The sequence below is a fragment of the Aquarana catesbeiana genome, linkage group LG01, assembly GCF_042186555.1.
Source record: "Aquarana catesbeiana isolate 2022-GZ linkage group LG01, ASM4218655v1, whole genome shotgun sequence".
Lineage (NCBI taxonomy): Eukaryota > Metazoa > Chordata > Amphibia > Anura > Ranidae > Aquarana > Aquarana catesbeiana.
Genome location: NC_133324.1, coordinates 270,732,158 through 270,752,470, shown reverse-complemented (window position 1 = coordinate 270,752,470; position 20,313 = coordinate 270,732,158). Strand labels below are relative to the sequence as shown.

Below are 20,313 nucleotides of genomic sequence, written 5' to 3'. Positions count from 1 at the left end.
TACATTCTGCTGAGCAAAGGGTGAAGAAAAGATTACCTGCGGTTTTAGTAGTGCAGTGGTCCACAGAGGAGAGCATCGGTCCAGGCAGCGGGCAGGAACGTGGACAGCGACAGCAAAGCAGGCAGGAATACTGTCCATAGTTAGTACAGGCAGAGATATGGTCAGCACAGCCAAAGTATTTGTCCAGGGAGAAGGCAGGACCATCAGGCTTAGGGCCAGGGGGACAGGGGTAGAGGCTTCTCCCAGCCAAATCTCTTTGAAGCCTCTGGACAACCAGACCCTGTTCTGGGAACACAGAAAACAAAAAACTGTTTTTCTCAACTCAGAACACTATTCTGGAGCCCCTCACATATGTGAGACCCCTGTGTAGCAGGGCGAAAGATCCGTCCAAGGGGCAGGCAAAAACATGGTCAACAGGCCGAGGTCAGTGCAGGTAAAAGGCAGAAATAGACGGTAGGCAGAGGCATAGTCGATGGTCCAGGGTCATTTCCTGTGAAAGGCAGAAACATGGCGGATAAACAATGCAGGGTCGGTTCACATGGAAGGCAATGATATGATTAGTTGAGGCATCAGGGAAATATTCAGGGCAGGAATTGAAAATGGGGAAATATGGGCTAATAGTTTACAAGAGTGTGATAGTGTCTGAAGCATTCTCCGATGCAAAGGCCAGTTTGGGAGGGACATTGGCGACAATGGAAACTGGTGTCTTTCCTTACTCCTCTTTTGGTGCACACCCATCATTTTTTTTGGCATCGTCTTCCGGATCCTGATGGTGGAATATGGTCAGCAAAATGGCGCTCATGTAGTCTGCTGACACAATCGGAGCAAATGATTTCTGGGGGGATACTTGTTGATAAATCAGGGCAGTGACAATGTCTTCAATAAACTTTAGGTAGGTGTTGGATGTTACCATCAATTTTTGATAAATGATAAAAGAATTATACATGGCCAAATGAAAAAAGTAAACTGCAACTTTTTTATACCAGAACAGGGATTTTGATAAATAGGGCTGCAACATTTGATGGAGCCATGACAGGACATTACAGATGAAAAAATTGGCATGTGGTGGATAGGGTTGGTCGACCAATATTTATGCACTTCATTTTTTTTTGTAAGCCCCATGTTGAGCGTTAGGCCTAAAAACAATTTAAGCTCCTCCACTGTTGGGGGTCCCTATTCAAAAGGGCAGGCATAGCTTGAGCTGGGGTTATTTTTAATGAATTGTTGGGCAAAAAGATTGGTTTGGTACACGATGCCTTGAACTAATTCGTCAGTGAAAAATAAATTTAAAAAATCAATTTCAGGAAAACCTTCTGTGTTGACTTGCACACCTGGCTGTGCTGTGAAAGGGGGGATAGTGGCTGACTCTGTGCTAAAAGGCAACCACAATGGGTTTGCCAAGGCATCTAGAAGCTGGGTTTGGGCCCTAATTCTTTGTTGGCGTGCAATTCCCGCACTTGTACTGGGCCTTTCCTCCTGGGGTCTAGCAGCGCTTGTACTGGGTCTAGCGCCGTTGGCACTGCTGGTAGCTGCCTGGTGTTCAGGCTGTCTTCTTTTTGGATGGACTACTTCCTCCTCCGATTCGTATCCTGTCTTTGGGGGGCTCATATTTCTAATCGGAATCAGAACTGGGCGGTGAGAGCTCCCTGTTGCTCTCATCAGTCAGACTCAGAATTTGATATGCCTCTTCTGGCGTGTATACCTTTCTGGACATAGTGGCTGTATGACGGCTGATACTAATGGTATGTGCAGACCTTGGTAGTAAATGGCTGCAGACAGGTAATCCTGATGGGATCACGGGACAGGTACTCAGACGGGATGGATGGCATGTACTCTTTCAGGATGGATGGATGGCAGGTACTCTGGTGGTGGGTACTCCTGGTGACGGGTACTCTGATGGCGTGTACTCTGGTGACGGGTACTCTGATGGCGTGTACTCTGGTGACGGGTACTCTGATGGCATGTAATCTGGTGACAGGTACTCTGATGGTGGGTACTCTGGTGACAGGTACTCTGATGGCAATAAGGAGCCAATTTCATCGCACTGTTTTTTACACTCCGCCACCCGCTCATTACCCCCATCGGGGAACGGCTGTGTCCCGAGGGACACGCCGGATCCCCGATCGCCTCGCTGGGGGCCCGCAGTAGCGGCAGAAAGCCGAGGACGTCATATGACGCCCAACCAGGATGGGAGATCCCATCTGTGGACGTCATATGAATATGGCTGGGTAATGAAGTGGTTAATTACAGCCTTTAGTCTCTTGGGCTGTGTCTCTACTAACTTTGCACATCTAGACTTTGCAATATTTGCCCACTCTTCTTTTGCAGAACTGCTCAAGTTCAGTTAAATTTGGTGGTGACTGTCTGTGGACTGCAGTCTTCAAGTTATTCCACAGATTTTCAATGGGGTTTAAGTCTGGGATCTGACTAGGTCATGCAAGGACATTCACCCTTTTTCTCCCTAAACTACAGTGTGGTAATTTTTGCTGTGTGCTTTGGGTCATTGTCATGTTGGAAGGTAAACCTTCTTCCCAACTTGACAACTTTTTGGCAGGGGCAGCAGATTTTCTCAAGAATTTGATGGTATTTTGCCACATCCATCATTCCTTCTATCCTGACAAGTGCTCCAGTCCCTGCTGCAGAGCAACACCCCATAACAGGATATTACCACCACCATGTAGGAAAGGTGTTATTTGGATGGTGAGCTGTATTGGATTTCCGCCAGATCTATTGTTTGGTTGAGGCCAAATAATTCAATTTGTCTCACCTGAGACACCTTTTTCCACGTGGCCTCAGAATTTCCAAAGTGCGTTTTTAGCAAAACTCAGTCGTGGCTTCATGTGGTCTTTCTTGAAGAGAGATCTTTTGACGGTGCCTTGCCACCCCATAGTTGATTGTTTGCTTCAGTTGCACTACCAGGGACTGAAATGCTCCAGGGAATCTCTTTTCATGCGGAGCTAATCAAAATGACCACAGCTGATCACAGTTGTAAGTCAGATGGCTTTAACCACTTCAGCCCCAGACTATTTGGCTGGCCAAAGACCAGAGCACTTTTTCGGCACTGCATCGTTTTAACTGACAGTTGCGCGGTCGTGCGACGTGGCTCCCAAACAAAACTGACATCCTTTTTTCCCACAAATAGAGCTTTCTTTTGGTGGTATTTGATCAACTCTGCGGTTTTTATTTGTGCTTTAACCAAAAAAAGAGCGACAATTTTGAAAAAAACACATTTATTTTTAACTTTTTGCTATAATATCCCAAAAAAATATGTAAAAACAAATTTTTTTCCCCTCAGTTTAGGCCAATACGTATTCTTCTACATATTTTTGGTAAAAAAACCGCAATAAGCGTTTGGTTTGCGCAAAAGTTATAGCGTCTACAAAATAGGGGATAGTTTTATGGCATTTTTATTAATAATTTTATTATTCTACTAGTAATGGCAGCGATCAGCGATTTTTATCGTGACTGCGACATTATGGCGGACACATCGGACAATTTTGACACATTTTTTGGACCATTCACATCTATACAGTGATCAGTGCGATTAAAAATGCCTTGATTACTGTGTAAATGTGACTGGCAGTGACGGGGTTAACTCTAGGTGGCGCTGTAGGGGTTAAGTGTGTCCTAGGGAGTGATTCTATCACTGATTACAGGGAGCTGTGATCAGTGACTGTGTCACTAGGCAGAATGGGGAAATGCTTGTTTACGTTAGCATTTCCCTGTTCTTCCTCTCCGTGAGACAATCGCGGATATTCCCGCGGACATCGAGTCCACGGGACCCACTAATCTACTCATGGCGCTCACGGCGGTGCGCACGTGATGGCACGGCGGCTAATTCAAAGGGACGTACAGATACGCCCATTTGCGCAGCCGTGCCATTCTGTCGACGTATATCTACATGCGGCGGTCAGGAACCGGTTAAGTGCCATTGAGAAGGTGATTTGCTACACCTGATCAAGCGTATAAGTCATTTTTAGGAGGGAGTGATCCTTTTTCCAACTCAGTGATTCTGTTTTTTATGAGAAGGGAAAATCCCAGGCAGCCAAGACACTCCTGCAACATCGCTTGATCGAGATGGGCTCAGGTAAGTATTAGGGGGTCTGAGGGGGCTGCTGCACACAGAAAGTTTTTTATCTTAATGCATAGAATGTTTGAAAGTGGACTACTTGACAATAAAATGCACAGCACTAAAAGCATGTAACATGCAATAACTTTATACTTACTCCCTTTTTCCTTTCTACATGTGTTTGTAATGCCTATATGTTGTTTTTGCAGAATGGAATTCAAAATACAGGCTTGGATGTTAACGAACTACAGCTGGTGGTGGCAGAAGATCTTCATAACGGGGCTCTGGAGTCTACCAGTCAAGGTGAGGAGAGCTAGTGCTTTGGTAACTTTGTACAGTACTATATCATCAAACCAGCTGCTGGGCTAACAAAAAGCAGACATATGTGTATGTAAGTTGAAAGGCCTTGAGTTTTCCTGTTCCGTATCTTGATCTGCTGCTGCAAGCGTCATGGAAAGACCTGTTTTTTTAATACCGGGAGCATCAATACACTCCCCTTGTCTCTTATACTTCATGCCCGAGGAACCAGATACTAAGCAAATTACTGTTAAATGAGGGTAGAGATGTGATCAGCATGCCAGCAACAGTAGTACAGGTTCATATGTATCACAGCAGTTTACTCTCAGTTGATTTTCTCAAGAACCTGACACCTATAGTATTGAAGATTGGGCAAGAACTGTACACCCTTTATTAAATTCCACAACAGACACATTTTTGTTGTTCAGTTATTTTATCTAGGTAAGAACACAAACAACAAAATTTCCTGGCTGTCAGTTAACCTTTCAGCACATTGCTGGATTGTGCTTGGGGCCCACACAAACATGGGGAGAACATACAAAGCCTTTACAGATGTGAGATGAGCACAGTACTCTAGCACAGTGTTTCTCAACTCCAGTCCTCAAGGCGCACCAACAGGTCATGTTTTCAGGATTTCCCTCAGGATGAAACAGCTGTGGAAATTACTAAGGCAGTGAAACTGATTAAATCCCCTGTGGAAATCCTGAAAACATGACCTGTTGGGTCGCCTTGAGGACTGGAGTTGAGAAACACCGCTCTAGCACAGAAATGCAACAGAGCTGGACAATTATTGCAGTGCTTTCCAAATCATCTCATGATTATCCTAACATTTGCCATATTTGTATATGCAGAGGCTTTTCTTGCATTTAATTGGGACAAAGTAACTTTAAAAGTACTGGAAGAGCAGAACTAATGTTTAATATGTCCAGGTTATGTCCAAAACATGGAGGATCTAGCAGTGCTATTCCCATGTTCTGCTGTTGTCAGGATTTCAAAAGATAATATAACTTTAATGTGATATGTTATGCTGTGAAATCTGAAGCATTTAATTGTTTTTAGTAAGCTTTCTGAAAGAATATTGTGTAAGCTCCCTGCTTGACAATTTTGCTGAAATACAATGTCTGGCTGCAGGGCATACATCACTCTCTTTACTATTTTTGTATTGTAGCTGCAGATGTTTCTCAGCAGATGCACCATGAAGATCACACCTCGTCCACAATCACAGTGACTGATTCCCACAGTGATGAAGTTTTTGTTATCTCAGCTGGGGATAACACAGACTGTTTCACTTTCAACACATATGCACTACAGGTCAGTATATAGTGTTTTATCATGATATGTACAAGACATACATATATAAATGTATTGTTTTTATGATGAAATATTGGATTCAATCTTTTGGAGCTGTTTAGCTGACCTTTTCCTATTCCTTTGCTCTATTCCTGCTCCTCATTTTTATTTTTATTTTTTCAAATATTTTATTAAACTTGGAAAAGGCAGCTCCAGTTTAACAAGTCATTAGTAAAGAAACAAAGTAACGGTACATGAATCCAAATTGTATAGACAAACTGTGAATGAAAAATGAGTATTTAGAAAGTCGGTAAATTAACCAATTGAGCTCTTCAATGAGAAAAGTACCAAACTCTAATTGAGCCCAAACAGCCTCTTGGTATAGACCATTTAGGGGATCACATGGGGCTACCCATTCCATCTTTCCTTTTTAATATATATTATAAAGAAGAAGAAAGGAGGAAGACAGAGGAAGGAAGAAGAGAAAGACAAAGGTTGAAAAGATAGGGAGGGGATTGGAGGGGAGGTTTGCAACCATAAGGCAGAACGTCCATTTACCACATGTTCGCTCCGTCAAATGACGGAGCAATCACTTCTAAACAAACCGGCGTCATGTCCGGTTCCTCTCTCCCCTCTCTGTACCGATCGGTACAGTGTGAGCTTAGAGGGGAGAGATCGGGTGCAGCAGCGCTGTGGGCTGGATCTGTAGTGCCCACAGCGCTGATCTGTGCCCATTGCAGTCTCATCCAGCCAGCCATCCATCCATCCATGCTCAGCCATCCTTCTGTCATACTCATCCAGCCATCCATCCATGCTCAGCCATCCCTCTGTCATACTCATCCAGCCATCCATCCATGCTCAGCCATCCCTCTGTCATACTCATTCAGCCACCCATACTCAGCAATGCTCATCCATCCATGCTCAGCCAGCCATACTCGGCAATACTCATCCATCCAGCCATACTCAACCATACCCAGCCATACTCAACCATACCCAGCCATACTCAACCATACCCAGCCATACTCAACCATACCTAGCCATACTCAACCATACCCAGCCATACTCAACCATACCCAGCCATACTCAACCATACCCAGCCATACTCAACCATACCCAGCCATACTCAACCATACCCAGCCATACTCAACCATACCCAGCCATACTCAACCATACCCAGCCATACTCAACCATACCCAGCCATACTCAACCATACCCAACCATACTCAACCATACCCAACCATACTCAACCATACCCAGCCATACTCAACCATACCCAGCCATACTCAACCATACCCAGCCATACTCAACCATACCCAGCCATACTCAACCATACCCAGCCATACTCAACCATACCCAGCCATACTCAACCATACCCAGCCATACTCAACCATACCCAGCCATACTCAACCATACCCAGCCATACTCAACCATACCCAGCCATACTCAACCATACCCAGCCATACTCAACCATACCCAGCCATACTCATTCATTCTCAGTCATCACATCAATACTTAGCCATCCACATTTATGGCTCAACCATGCTCAGCTCATCTCATCCATGCCACTGCAGTGCCTCACAAAAGTGTAATAGGTAGTCAAATTAGATTTGAAATGTATGCCCCTAGAACACCTGATGGTGCTCCCTGCATGTTGGGCCTCTGTGTGTGGCCTGGCTGTGGAAAAGTCCCCCACATGTGGTATCGCCGTACTCAGAAGGAGTAGGAGAATATATTTCGGGGTTTAATTTTTGGTACGTACATGCTATGTGTTAGAAATATTGTATAAATGGACAACTTTGTGTAAAAAAAAAAAAATAAAATTTAAAAAAAGTGTTTTTTCATTTTCTTTCCAAAAACTTGTAGAAAAAAATGACATGTTCAAATAACACATTATGCCTCATAGATTATACGTTGGGGTATATGGGGTCATTTTTGGAGTGTTTCTATTGCCGTGGTGCTCCAGGGCCTTCAAAAGTGTAAAAGGTAGTCAAGAAATTACATGTGGTATACATGTGGTATGTGGTATCGCCGTACTCAGGAGTAGCAGAATGTTTTGGGGTGTAGTTTGTGGTATGCATATGCTGTGTGTGAGAAATAACCTGCTAATATGACAATTTTGTGAAAAAAGAAAAAAAAAATCTTAATTTTGCAAAGAATTGTGGGAAAAAATTACAACTTCAAAAAACTCACCATACCTATTACTAAATACCTTGGAATGTCTACTTTCCAAAAAGGGGTCATTTGGGGGGATATTTGTATTTTCTTGGCTTGTTAGGGTCTCCAGAAATGAGATAGGCTGTCAGTACTTCAAGTGTGATCAATTTTCAGACATTGGCACCGTAGCTTGTGGACTCTATAACTTTCACAAAGACCAAATAATATACACCAATTTGGGCTATTTTTACCAAAGATATGTAGCAGTATAAATTTTAGCCAAAATTAATGAAGAAAAATTACTAATTTGCAAAATTTTATAACAGAAACAAAGGAAAATGCATTTTTTTTAAAGAATTTTCAGTCTTTTTTTTCTTTTATAGCGCAAAAAATAAAAAACCCAGCGGTGATTAAATACCACCAAAAGAAAGCTCTATTTGTGTGAAAAAAGGACAAAAATGTCATATATAAAATTGGTCTGGTTAAGGAGTGCCCAGTGGGTAAGTGGTTAATTCAGCCAGTGGCGGCCCATCCATAGGGGCGCTCCACATCTCCCCCCCCCCCCTCCAGGCAGTCAAAAAAAAAAAATTTTGAAAAAAAAATTTTTTAAATGGCTCTTTAAAAAAAAAAAAAAAAAAAATGAAAAAAAGTCCTTAAGTGCACTGTGTTCGGGCACAGTGCACTATGGAAAGCGCCACATCTATGCAATCACAAGATTGCAGACGAGGCGCTTCATTTGCGGGGTTTTAACCCGCCTTGTGTCGCAAAGCAAAACGCCGATCGGCATCCGCCCAGCGCCCATAGTATATAACTATGGCCGTGTGCTTTGAGTGACAGACTAGTTAGTAGTCTGTCACTTCCGGTTTTCCCTGTGTCAGACCAGTGCGCCCGAGCGGAGGAGCGGATTCCTCCGCTGCCTTCAACTTCAAAGAGAAACAAGTAGTTGAAAATCCACGGGAGGGGGGCAAAGCCGAATGTTTCCACTTCCAAACCGAGACACAGCAACACCAGTGGAGATAATAGAAGCATTGACGATCACACAAGGCTGGTCTCCTTATTTCTACAGGATGGATGGGGAAGCTTCACATGGGTTGTGTGTTTCACAAGTGCCGATCGTCAGTGCTTCTATTATCTCCACTGGTGTTGCTGTGTCTCGGTTTGGCAGTGTCAGTGGAGGCTCTTGTTAAACACACAGCACATGTTGTGAAGCTTCCCCATCCATCCATCCTGTAGAATTTAGGAGACCAGCCTTGTGTGACTGAATATGCATGGAGATAAGAACGAGATAAGACATCCTTCCCAGCCAGCATATGGAAGGAAGGAGGCAGAGGAAGTGTCAGGACAGTGTCACTAGCCATGGACTGCAGCCTGCAAGACAGAGCCTCATTAATATGCAAGTCCTCATCACTGATCTGTGTGTGTGTGTGTGTGTGTGTGTGTGTGTGTGTGTGTGTGTGTGTGTGTGTTCATCCCACCCAGTGTATATCTCTCTCTCCCACCCCCCAGTGTATATCTCTCTCCCACCCCCCCAATGTATATCTCTCTCTCCCACCCCCCCAATGTATATCTCTCTCTCCCACCCCCAAGTGTATATCTCTCTCTCCCACCCCCAAGTGTATATCTCTCTCTCCCACCCCCAAGTGTATATCTCTCTCTCCCACCCCCAAGTGTATATCTCTCTCTCCCACCCCCCCAGTGTATATCTCTCTCTCCCACCCCCCCCAGTGTATATCTCTCTCTCCCACCCCCCAGTGTATATATAAATATGACTAAAACATTTGCAGAAGACTAAAATGAGACTAAAACTAAAATGCCATTTTAATACTGATATGACTGATTTCTGATTGGGAATCTAAAACAAAGTTAATACTGCAGCTGCAGGAACAGATTCAAGGACTCAATCACTGTGTTTAAAATGTCCGTTCAGTGTCAAAATTTATTATTACATGTTTTATACATAGATAAGAAAGGAGTGGTGGGAGGTGTTATTAAAAACTAACAAATAGAAATATGTTATTAAAAGCTAACAAATAGAAATTTATTATTAAAAGCTAGCGAATAGAACAATTGCAAAAATAAAACTTTGAGAAGGGAGGGGGGAGTAGAGAGCGTTTAGTAGGAGATGTGACTATGTGTTAAGTGAAGGTTACAGAACACATTTCAACAGTGAGAACAAAATGGAGTCTCTTATGCTTAAATGAACAGTACAGTGAATGTCCATGTCATTTCAATCCTTTTGTTCATTTGACACCATTTGTTACATTCAGCTGATTGCTGGTAACTCCTGTTACATTGGCGCAGAGAGACGGCGTCCTGTTCAGCTCTCTCCTAGCTTTCTCACAATAATGGGTTCATCAGGGCTGGTGGACCATTTGTTGGTACAGCGGGTAGTCACACAGAGGCATAGCCTGATGAGAAATAGGAACATCACAATGTAAGCGCCTAGTTTCTGTAACCATGTTGCTATGCCATATAAAAAGTCACCAAAACCTCCTAAACCCTGAAAATGGGTTCCATCCATCTTTAGCAATATCTCTGGCCTTATTCTGTAGTTCTTTTATCTTAGCAAGATGCGCTTTAATAATGTAGTCATTATCAGAAATATATATATATATAATATATACAACAGTCAGTGTGAAATACCTAACACATCCCACCTTGAGCTGCAGTGAGATAATTTAGCGTTAATCTGTGCTCTAATACTACTTTTTTTTAAGCTGAGCCATTTCTTCATTTAATAAACCTATATCAGTGGTAGTAAGGTTAACAATCTCATCTACAGTTTTAGTGTAATTGTTTATTCTGGTCCTGTTTAAATCAGTGAATTTGAGAGGCATTGCTATCATGGGTATTGTTCCTGTTTGGGGATGTAAGTGAGAACACACCCAGCAGTTACTAGCATTGCTATGGGTTGCATATAATTTTAACATTTGGATGAAAGGATTATTTTTCCATGTCTCAGTTCTCACAAACAACAAAAAGAAAAGTAAGGTCATCATCATTTTTTCAAAGGATATCACTTCAGGATTTTCTTGCAGTGACTGGCGTGAATCCAGGTGGGCTTTCCTTCCAACTTGACAGCAGAACCGGTTGTCAAAAGCACCAAATGTGGTCCGTCAAATTTTGGTTCTAGTGGCTTTCTGACGTGTCGCTTGAACACTACCCAGTCACCTGGTTGGATTCTGTGAATACCTGAAACAGAATCTGGGTCGGGGATAGATTTATAAACCCCTTCATGTATTTTCTTCAATGTTATTTGTAAAATCTGAACATATTTTAACAGACTAGAGTGAGAAGCCTGTAACTGTTGGGGAAAATATAGCCCAGAATATAGGGCTAATGGCAAAGCTTCCACCCACCCTTTTCCTGTATCTGCTTTAATTTTTGCACATCTGTTTTTCAAAATTCCATTAAGTCTCTCAACTTTACCACTACTTTGTGGATGATAAGGTGTATGGAATGCTTGCTGTATGTGAAGGGCTTCCATTACCTCTTTCATTACTTCCCCAGGGTTCCTCTGTCACTCTCAATAGTTTCAGGAACTCCATATCTACAAACTATTTCATTCAAAATTTTCTTTGCTGTTGTTTTTGCATTTGCTTTAGCTACTGGCCAGCTCTCGGGCCCACCTGAGAACATGTCAACACAAACTAAAGCGTACTCATAGGTGCCTGTTCTGGGCATCTGAATGTAGTCTATTTGAATTCTTTGGAAAGGGAAATCTGGCTTAGGAGAATGCTTTTGGGGAACATGGACAGGCCTCCCTGCATTGTACAGAGCACAAGTGAGACATGAAGCACAAAACCTGGCTGCAAATGCACTAAATCCAGGTGCTATCCAATAGCAGTCAGTAAGTGCCACCATCGCGCCCTTAGCAAGATGACTGATGCCATGTGCCAGTTGTGCTAAAACTGGGTACAAACTCCTGGGTAGACACCACCTGTTGTCAGCGCTCCACAGGCCCTGCTGATTTTGTGTAGTATTACATTTGATCCACTTATCCTTCTCTTCATCAGGGGCCTGGTTCTGCAACTGAATTAGTTTCTACATCCCACGGCTCTTGATGTCCCCGCTACCTGGGCGACCCCTACAGTGGGTGTGACTCCAAATGCCATAAGGGCAGCATCCTTTGCCGCTTGATCCGCTAAAGCATTTCCTCTGGCTGTCATGTCATTTCCCCTTGCATGCCCTTTTACCTTCAAGATGGCAACTTCTGTTGGTTTCTGAAAAGCCTCAAATAGCCGCTCTATGAGTTTTGCATGTCTTACTGGCTTCTCTGCACTAGTCAGAAAGTTCCGTGCTTTCCAGGTAGGCCCAAAATCGTCAGCTATTCCAAACACTTATCTGCTGTCAGTTTAAATGTTTCCCCTTTGATTCTCTAGGAGATAACATGCTTTGACCTCAGCACACAACTCGGCTTCCTGTGCTGACATCTGGGGTGTCAATGCTTCCTGATGTAAAATGGTGTCTGTAGTGGTTACAGCAAACCCCGTGTGTGGCTGACCATCATCAGTGTAAAATCTTGAACCATCTACGAATAAGTGTGTGTCACAATCTGATAAAGGCTCATCTTTTGCTGGTGTGACAGAGGCCCTTTCTACCTCCATCAGAGCCATACAATCATGAGAAAAACCTCTCAGGTTCTACATCAGTACCTTTTGTTGCATCTTCCTCATCAATTATAGGAAGAAGAGTAGCCGGATTTAAAGTAACACATCGTTTGATTGTTTAAATTCAATGGAGCAAAAAGAGCAGACTGGTACTTGTCAAATCTACTGGCAGACACATGTCTGGTATTTACTTGATTAATGATTTCCTGTACTGCATGTGGCACATACAGGATCAGAGCAGAATCTAGTACAAGCTCAGTTACTTTGTCTAGCAGCAAAATGCAGGCTGCTATGGCTCGCATACAACTGAAGGAGCCTTTGATGACAGGGTCTAATGAGGCTGATACATACATCACAGGCCTCTGTTTGTCTCCATGTAGCTGGGTGAGTACACCTGCAGCAAATCCATTGAATTCATGACAGAACAACGAGAAAGTCTTAGTATAGTCAGGAAGTCCAATGGCGAGAGCTTCAGGCAAAATGTTTAATAAGTTTCTTCATCTGCAATTCATTGTCCCATGTGAGTTTGAAAGGGTTTCTAGTGGTAGCCTCATATAGAGGAGCCATAAGTTCTGATGCATTTGGAATCCAGTGCCTACAATATCCCACTAACCCCAGGAAGGCACGTAGTTGCCGTACATTTCTTGGCTTTTCAAAGTTTTTTGTAGAGTTTTAACTCGATCTGGGGTTAGGTGACGCATTCCATGTGAAATGCAGTGACCCAGGAAGATCACTTTCTCTTGGCAGTATTGTAGCTTATCTTTACTAACTTTGTTGTTACTGTTATAGAGAAACATAAGGCTTACTGTTTCTCTGCTACAAATGTCCTTCGTATCAGAACAAATAAGCAAATCGTCTATGTACTGAAGCAAAACTGTGTTTGGGTGTGAGGGGGACCATTGGTCCAATACTTGCTTTAACGCAGTATTATATTCAGAGGGGCTACTCACACAGCCTTGGGGCAATCTTGTCCATGATAAATTTTGGACATCATGGGTAAATGAAAAAAGGTGCCAGCAATCTGGGTGCAGGGGCACCGAAAAGAAAGCATTTGCAAGATCAATCACTGTAAAGCAGGTGCTGGAGGCAGGTATTCCACTTAGTAAAGTGCGGGGGTTGGGCATGATCGGGGTATCTGCCTCAATTATATTGTTAATGGCTCTCAAATCCATGCACCATGTGGTATGTCACCTGCCCACCCTTCTTGTCTGGCTTCTTTGCAATTAGGAATGGTTGTATTGACTTGGGACTTAATTCTTACAACAACCCGTGCTGCTTTCAGTTGAGTGATTTGATCCTTTATCCCCTCAGTCTGAGCAATACTCAATGGGTACTGCTTAATCTGTGGGAGATGGGCTCCTGGTTTAATTTTTATCATGACTGGGGTGCAATCTAGCAGACCTACATCATATTTGCTGGTGGCCCATAATTCAGCGGGAATCACTTTCAATTCTGGTGGAAATGGCGGTGTGGAGTCTTGGATTAAAAATACTCCACAGGCAGAATTTAAAACTTCTCCTGACAGACTACTGACCACTTGGACTCCTGTAGGAGTGTAGTCTGTTTGCTAAAATTTGGTCAAAATGTCAGCTCCCAAAAGATTGGTAGGAACTGTGTCTGAAACTAACACTTTAGTGACAATTTCTGTTTGCTGTCCTAGCTTGAGTTTAAGTGGCTTGGACTCAACCAAATCAGTAGAGGTCCCAGTTAGGCCAACACCAGAGATAACATTTGTAGATAATAATCCTGGAGGTAAGTCCTCTATATTAAAAACACTTTGGCTTGCACCAGTATCGATTAAACAGGTTAATTCTGTTTCTACTCCAGGATAGGGGAGTTCTTGTAAAAATACTTTTACTCTGGCCTCGGGACCATTGTCTCCCCTGTTTAACATGATTGATACTGGCATGCCATTTTCCTATGCCTGATCCACTGCTTTTGGCAGAGAACAGGGATCACCATGAGGTGCCTCTAAGCTCTTTTCCAGTCTACGGTCAGGAAGATGGCAGAATTTGGCTATGTGTCCTTCCCCATCACAATTGTAGCATATAATTGGTCCCCGATTGCCATGATTTCTGAAATGGCCTTTGCCTCTTCCTCTTCCTCTCTGCTTCCCCATGTACATAACCTTGGGTTTGCTGTCTTTTTGGTTAATCCTGTTTTCTATGGATAACAGGATAGGCAGGACGTCTCGAATAGACATATTGCCTGCCTCAGGCCTTGCTGTGAACAACTTTTTTTTTCAACTGGGGTATTAAACCATCAAGAAACCTTTGTTTCACCAGTTGTATAGATGGACTTGCAGTTTCTCCTGCCTTCTCTTCCTCTATTTAAATGCCTGCTTCCTCAGCCATATCGCTTAACCGCCTCCAATAAGCCCCTGCTACTTCCTCTTTCCCTTGCTTAGCATTCATAAATTCAGCATGTCTGGTTTGCCCATATATTTGGGGCAATTTTTCCTTCAATTTCTCACAAACCTCCCATCCACTAACCATCTTACCTAAATTTTTGGCATCTACACCACATTCTTTAAGTATATAGCCAGACATGTTGCTTCCCACTGCTTTAATAAAAAGCTGATGAATGTCAGCAGCAGAAGCCTCATATGCTTCCTGTGCAGCGCTAAGTTGTTTGCAAACCCAATTGGATTCTTTCTAGGATCTCCCAAAGCCCTCTAATATGGCTTTCATATCTTGGGGACTAAAAGGTACATGCCATTTAATTTGAGACTTACTGTCAACAGCATTACCTTCAAAAACGAATTGGGTTCTGACAGGATAAACTGCAACAGATTGCTCTGTGCCAGGGGCAAAAGGGGTGGCATCTCCCTTCCTTCTCTCTTCATCTTGCTGCCACAATTTGGAAATTATGGTATGCTCCGGAATTTCAGACTCTATCTCTCTTTCTCTGGCCAAAGCCTTAAGTTCAGAGAGATCTAGTTTTGCATATGTGCCTTTTGATTTATACCAATCATCTGTTTCTAGGATACGAGCCAAAACCCTCTTTGTAGGTTGATATGGGGCTGTTAAACCTCTGCCAAACTGGCAGCCACATAAGGTGGGGGGTCCTCCTCTACAGAGTCTTCTGGACAAACTTAGTAATTTTGGGCAGTACTTTTATTAAACATCTCCGTCAAGCCAGTTTGATTTGCTACTTTAGCTTCTGTTTCCCATGTGCAAGCTATTCTCCACGTTCCTTCACTGCACAGTAGTGGGCCATAATCATGCAGAAAAGTTTGCCATACTTTTAAATCAAAAGTCCCTTCAGATTTTAAAGGTTTAGCTGTTCCCTTTGTCCATTCTTCCCATTTATCTAGGGGCTCAGTATAGGCGGAACCGTACCTTCGTTCATATATTCTCTAGCGCTCATCTTGCGCTGCGCATTTTCTGAAGGCCTCTCTCCCTTCATTCCCTTAATTAATTTAATGCCCATAATGACTGGCCAGTCTTCTCTACTTGTGCCTATACCCTCTTGCCTCTAAAACAAATAGTACAGCAAATCTGCAGATTTACAAGAATAGTCTCCACTTATCTACGTGGATAGAAGGGGTTTATGACAATAGTCAAAACACTCATTAAGAGACCCTCCTCGTCTCTTCTCTTCTCTGTGAGTTTTATCTGACCCTACCATGCGCCTCTGACCCAGGTCGCCCGCAAGGAGTCGCAGAATGCAAGGAACTGCAGAGCATTTTCCCTATCCATACACAGTCCAACCCGTGAAGGGGGACACATACACATTCACACACACACGTTACCCAACCAGAAAGGTCAGAGAGTGGTCTGGTTTCCTTGAGAACCGACAGATAGGATACTTAGGAAAGGCAGAAATATAGCAAGCTTAAGGGCAGCTTACCTAGCCAGCATTTGAGGTCTGCGTTTCCCGATGATCCCAATCAAAATGTGGTTCCTTCTGGAAACTCTGCCAAACTCCTGGTATTTGACTCGCCAAGCTGATATGACTGATTTCTGATTGAGACTCTAAAACAAAGTTAATACTGCAGCTGCAGGAACAGATTCACAGGACTCAATCACTATGTTTAAAATGTCCGTTCAGTGTCAAAATGTATTATTACATGTTATTTTATACATAGATAAGAAAGGGGTGGTGTGAGATGTTATTTAAAAACTAACAAATAGAAATATATTATTAAAAGCTAGTGAATAGAACAATTGCAAAAATAAAACATTGAGAAGGGAGGGGGGAGTAAAGAGCGTTTAGTGAGATGTGACTGTGTGTTAGGTGAAGGTTACACAATACATTTTAACAGTGAGAACAAAATGGAGTCTCTTGTGCTTAAATGAACAGTACAGTGAATGTCCATGTCAGTACTAAGACTAAAACTAAATCAATATTTGCTGCCAAAATTAACACTGATGCACACCCTTTAAAAAGTAACATTTTTGTCTCATCAGTCCACAGAATATTTGCCTAAAAGTCTTGGGGATAGTCAAGATGTTTTTTGGTAAATGTGAGATGAACCTTTTGTGTTCTTTTTGGTCAACAGTGGCTTTGGCCTTGGAACTCTCCTATGAATGCCATTTTTGCCCAATCTCTTTCTTATTGTTGAATCATGAACACTGATCTTACCTGAGGCAAGTGAGGCCTGCAGTTTTTAGATGTTGTTCTGGGTTCTTTTATGACCTCCTGGATGAGTCGTCGTCATGCTCTTGGAGTAATTTTTGCCACTCCTGGGAAGGTTCACCACTGTTCCAAATCATCGCTATTTGTGGATAATGGCTCTCCCCGTAGTTCACTGGAGTTCCAAAGCCTTAGAAATGTCTTTGAAACCCTTCCTAGACCGATACATGTACATTATTTTGTTTCTAATCTGTTCTTGAATTTTTTTAGATTGTGGCATGATGTCTGGCTTTTTGTGATCTGTTGGCGTGCTTCACTTTGTCAGAGAGCTTCTAATTATGTGATTTCTTGATTCAACAGGTCTGGCAGTAACCAGGCCTGGGTGTGGCAAGTGAAATTTAAGTCCGCTTTCCAAAAAATTGTGGTTAATCACAGTTCATTCATGATTCAGCATGGGAGGGGGCAATTACTTTTTCACATAGGGCCAGGCGGGTTTGAACAGCTTTTTTCCCTTTTAATAAATGAAATAATAAATAATAAAAAATCAGGAAGGCGCAAATACTTTTTCACACAACTGTATGTACCTAAGTATTTCAAGGCTGAGTCTGTCCACCCAAACTTAAAATTGTGTTTCATAGTTTGGATTAGAGAAGGTGGGATCCCGACCCCCATTGCTTCTGATTTGTTGAAATTGATTTTCAGATTGGACAACAATCCATATGTATCAAACTCCTGAAGAAGGTTTGAGAGGGATATTGACAGGTTAGTTAAAGAAAAAAGCATGTCGTCACTCGTCGGCATAGGCTGAGACTTTGTGTTGGACTCCACCAATGGTGAGTCCCATGATGTCTAGTTTTAAACAAATTTTGCATAAGAAAGGTTCAAGAGAACGCAAAAAGGAGAGGGATAGAGGGCACCCCTGCCATGTCCCATTAGTGATGGGGAAGGAGTTGGAAAGAACCCCATTGGCTTTGACTTGAGCAGATGGGTCAGAATATATTTTGCTAATCCACTTAAAGGGGTTGTAAAGGTAAAAATTTTTTCACCTTAATGCATTCTATGCATTAAGGTGAAAAAACTTTTGACAGTACCGCCGCCCCCAGCCCCCCCGTTTTACTTACCTGACGCCTCGAATCTTCGCTCCTCGTCCTCGTCAGCTTCATTGCAGCTCAGCCTGGTCGCTGATTGGCTGCAGTGGATGGATTGAAAGCAGCGCAGCCATTGGCTCGCGCTGCTGTCAATCACATCCGATGACGCGGCGCCGAGTGATACAGCGAGCGGCTATAGCCGCCGGCTGTATCACGGGAGCGCGCCCGCAAGCACTCACCACCGTGCGAGGGAGCTCGCATGAAGGTGGTAAATGCTTGCGGGGAGGAGCTGAAACAGCCACCGAGGGACCCCAGAAGACCAGGTTCGGGGCCACTCTGTGCAGAACGAGCTGCACAGTGAAGGTAAGTATAACATGTTTGTTATTTAAAAAAAAAAAAAAAAACATCTTTACAACCCCTTTAATCATGGTTTCCCCAAAACCATCATGGCATAGAACCAAAAACCTAAAGCTCCAGTTTACACGGTTGAATGCTTTTTCGGCATCCGTACCCAGGAAAACACATGGGGTGTGAGTCGCATTGGCCACATGGATCAGGTTAAGGACTTTAACTGTTATCACGGGCATCTCGAGTGGGGATAAATTCCACCTGATCCAGATGAATCAATTGTTGCAAATGGTGTTGGAGACTAGATGCCAGAATTTTTGTGAACATTTTAAGATCGATGTTTAAGAGAGATTTAGATCTATAACTGCCACAGGGGCAGGGTCCTTTCACTCCTTAGGAATGATGGAGACATGAGCTCTCAAGGTTTCTCTGGGAAGCGCTGTCTTCGATCCAAGTTCATTAGTTTCACCATGTATGGGCCAAGAGTGGGGAGAACTGTTTGTAATATTGTAGTCTGAAACCGCCAGGTCCTGGGGCTTTACCTGGCTTGGTTACACCAACGGCTGATTGAAGTTCCTCCAACATAATAGGGGCTTCAGGTTTCTTTCTGTAACTCAGAAGATATTTAGGGGAATTGGAGACGAGTGAAGATATTCTTCTAATTGAGTTTAAGAAGGGGATTGTATCGGTAGATTTTATAAAGAGGAATAAAATTCCCTAAACTCTTGTGCGATCAGTTTGGGTAGAACAACTTTCTTACCACTCGAAGACGAATGTAAGTTGCCAATTTTTAGTCTCGGACTGATTTGGCCAGCATCCAGCCACACTTTTGCCTGATTCATAACATATTTTATGACAAGTTTGTAAAGCGTCTTTAGATTTATCGAATGTCAACTACCTGTCTCCTATGAGGGGAAGTAAGAAAAGGTTAGATAGAAGAACGAAAAGTTTCAAATGCTGTGCTGGAAGGGCACAGCCTCTCAAGCAATGCTAGCAAAAAAAAAAAATTTGCAAAAGCGCACTCAGACTCACTGCCGGAGATATGTGCACAGGCCTAAGTGGGGGGGAGCGGTTAGAGCAAGCCCAGAGTGGTTTCCGGCTCATCCCGGCCAATAAGGGGCAAACATGGATAATAAACAACATACATGTATATTAACACGATTATAAAAATAGCGATTCAACCATAACAAATATACCTTCAAGTAAAGATCTATGTTAAACTCAATGGTGAATAGTACTTTGCATATGAGGAAGGCTATTTCTGTGACTGCAGAGAAAAGGAAAACTAAAGTCATTCCCGCTGGGTGCGTGCTTGCTTTAATCACCCTATGCTAGGAAACATGGTCATCCATGATTAGCCAGCAGGCCATACTCTGAGCTGTCAACCAGGATCTCGCCAGCATAGCCCCAGTGCTACATATGGGTAGAGACAGGGGTTTAAAGCCCTTGGTATTGGTAGGAGACAGGGGACACAAGTCTATTTACAACCAAGATTGTCCGCCTGCCAGACCAAATGGTCTCAGGGGGAGTCCCCTTCAAACCACAAGGCTATCCTCCTTCCCTAACAGTCATACAGTCAGGAAGAGGCGGAGATGCTATTGAGCTCATCAGGGGAGATACCAGGGAGAGTTCCATATAGGTAGCACATCTACAGTTCTCCAACTAGCATACATATAAAAACCACAGCATATAAAGATAAAAGGTCTCAACTGAAGAGGATCAGTACACCAAGCAGCTTATCTACCATCTCATGTGAAGGTAGACTGTGGAAAACATTAAGGCACTTAGTCCTTGCAAGTGGGGATCTTGACACGCAGGAAGACTGAATGTAATAACCTGTCATAGGTGAGGCAGGACATTCCAGGAGTCCACGGTCAAT

General features: G+C 43.1%; 1 protein-coding gene across 1 annotated transcript in view; it reads left to right on the top strand.

Annotated features, from left to right (window-relative positions):
- Window positions 1–20,313, top strand: part of LOC141140905 (uncharacterized) — a 104,885-nt gene that overhangs the window by 70,055 nt on the left and 14,517 nt on the right. Inside the window, exons 4-5 of the mRNA XM_073628451.1 lie at window positions 4,279–4,372; window positions 5,535–5,677. Coding sequence (XP_073484552.1) covers window positions 4,279–4,372; window positions 5,535–5,677 — 237 coding nt within the window. The remainder of the gene's footprint in view (window positions 1–4,278; window positions 4,373–5,534; window positions 5,678–20,313) is intronic.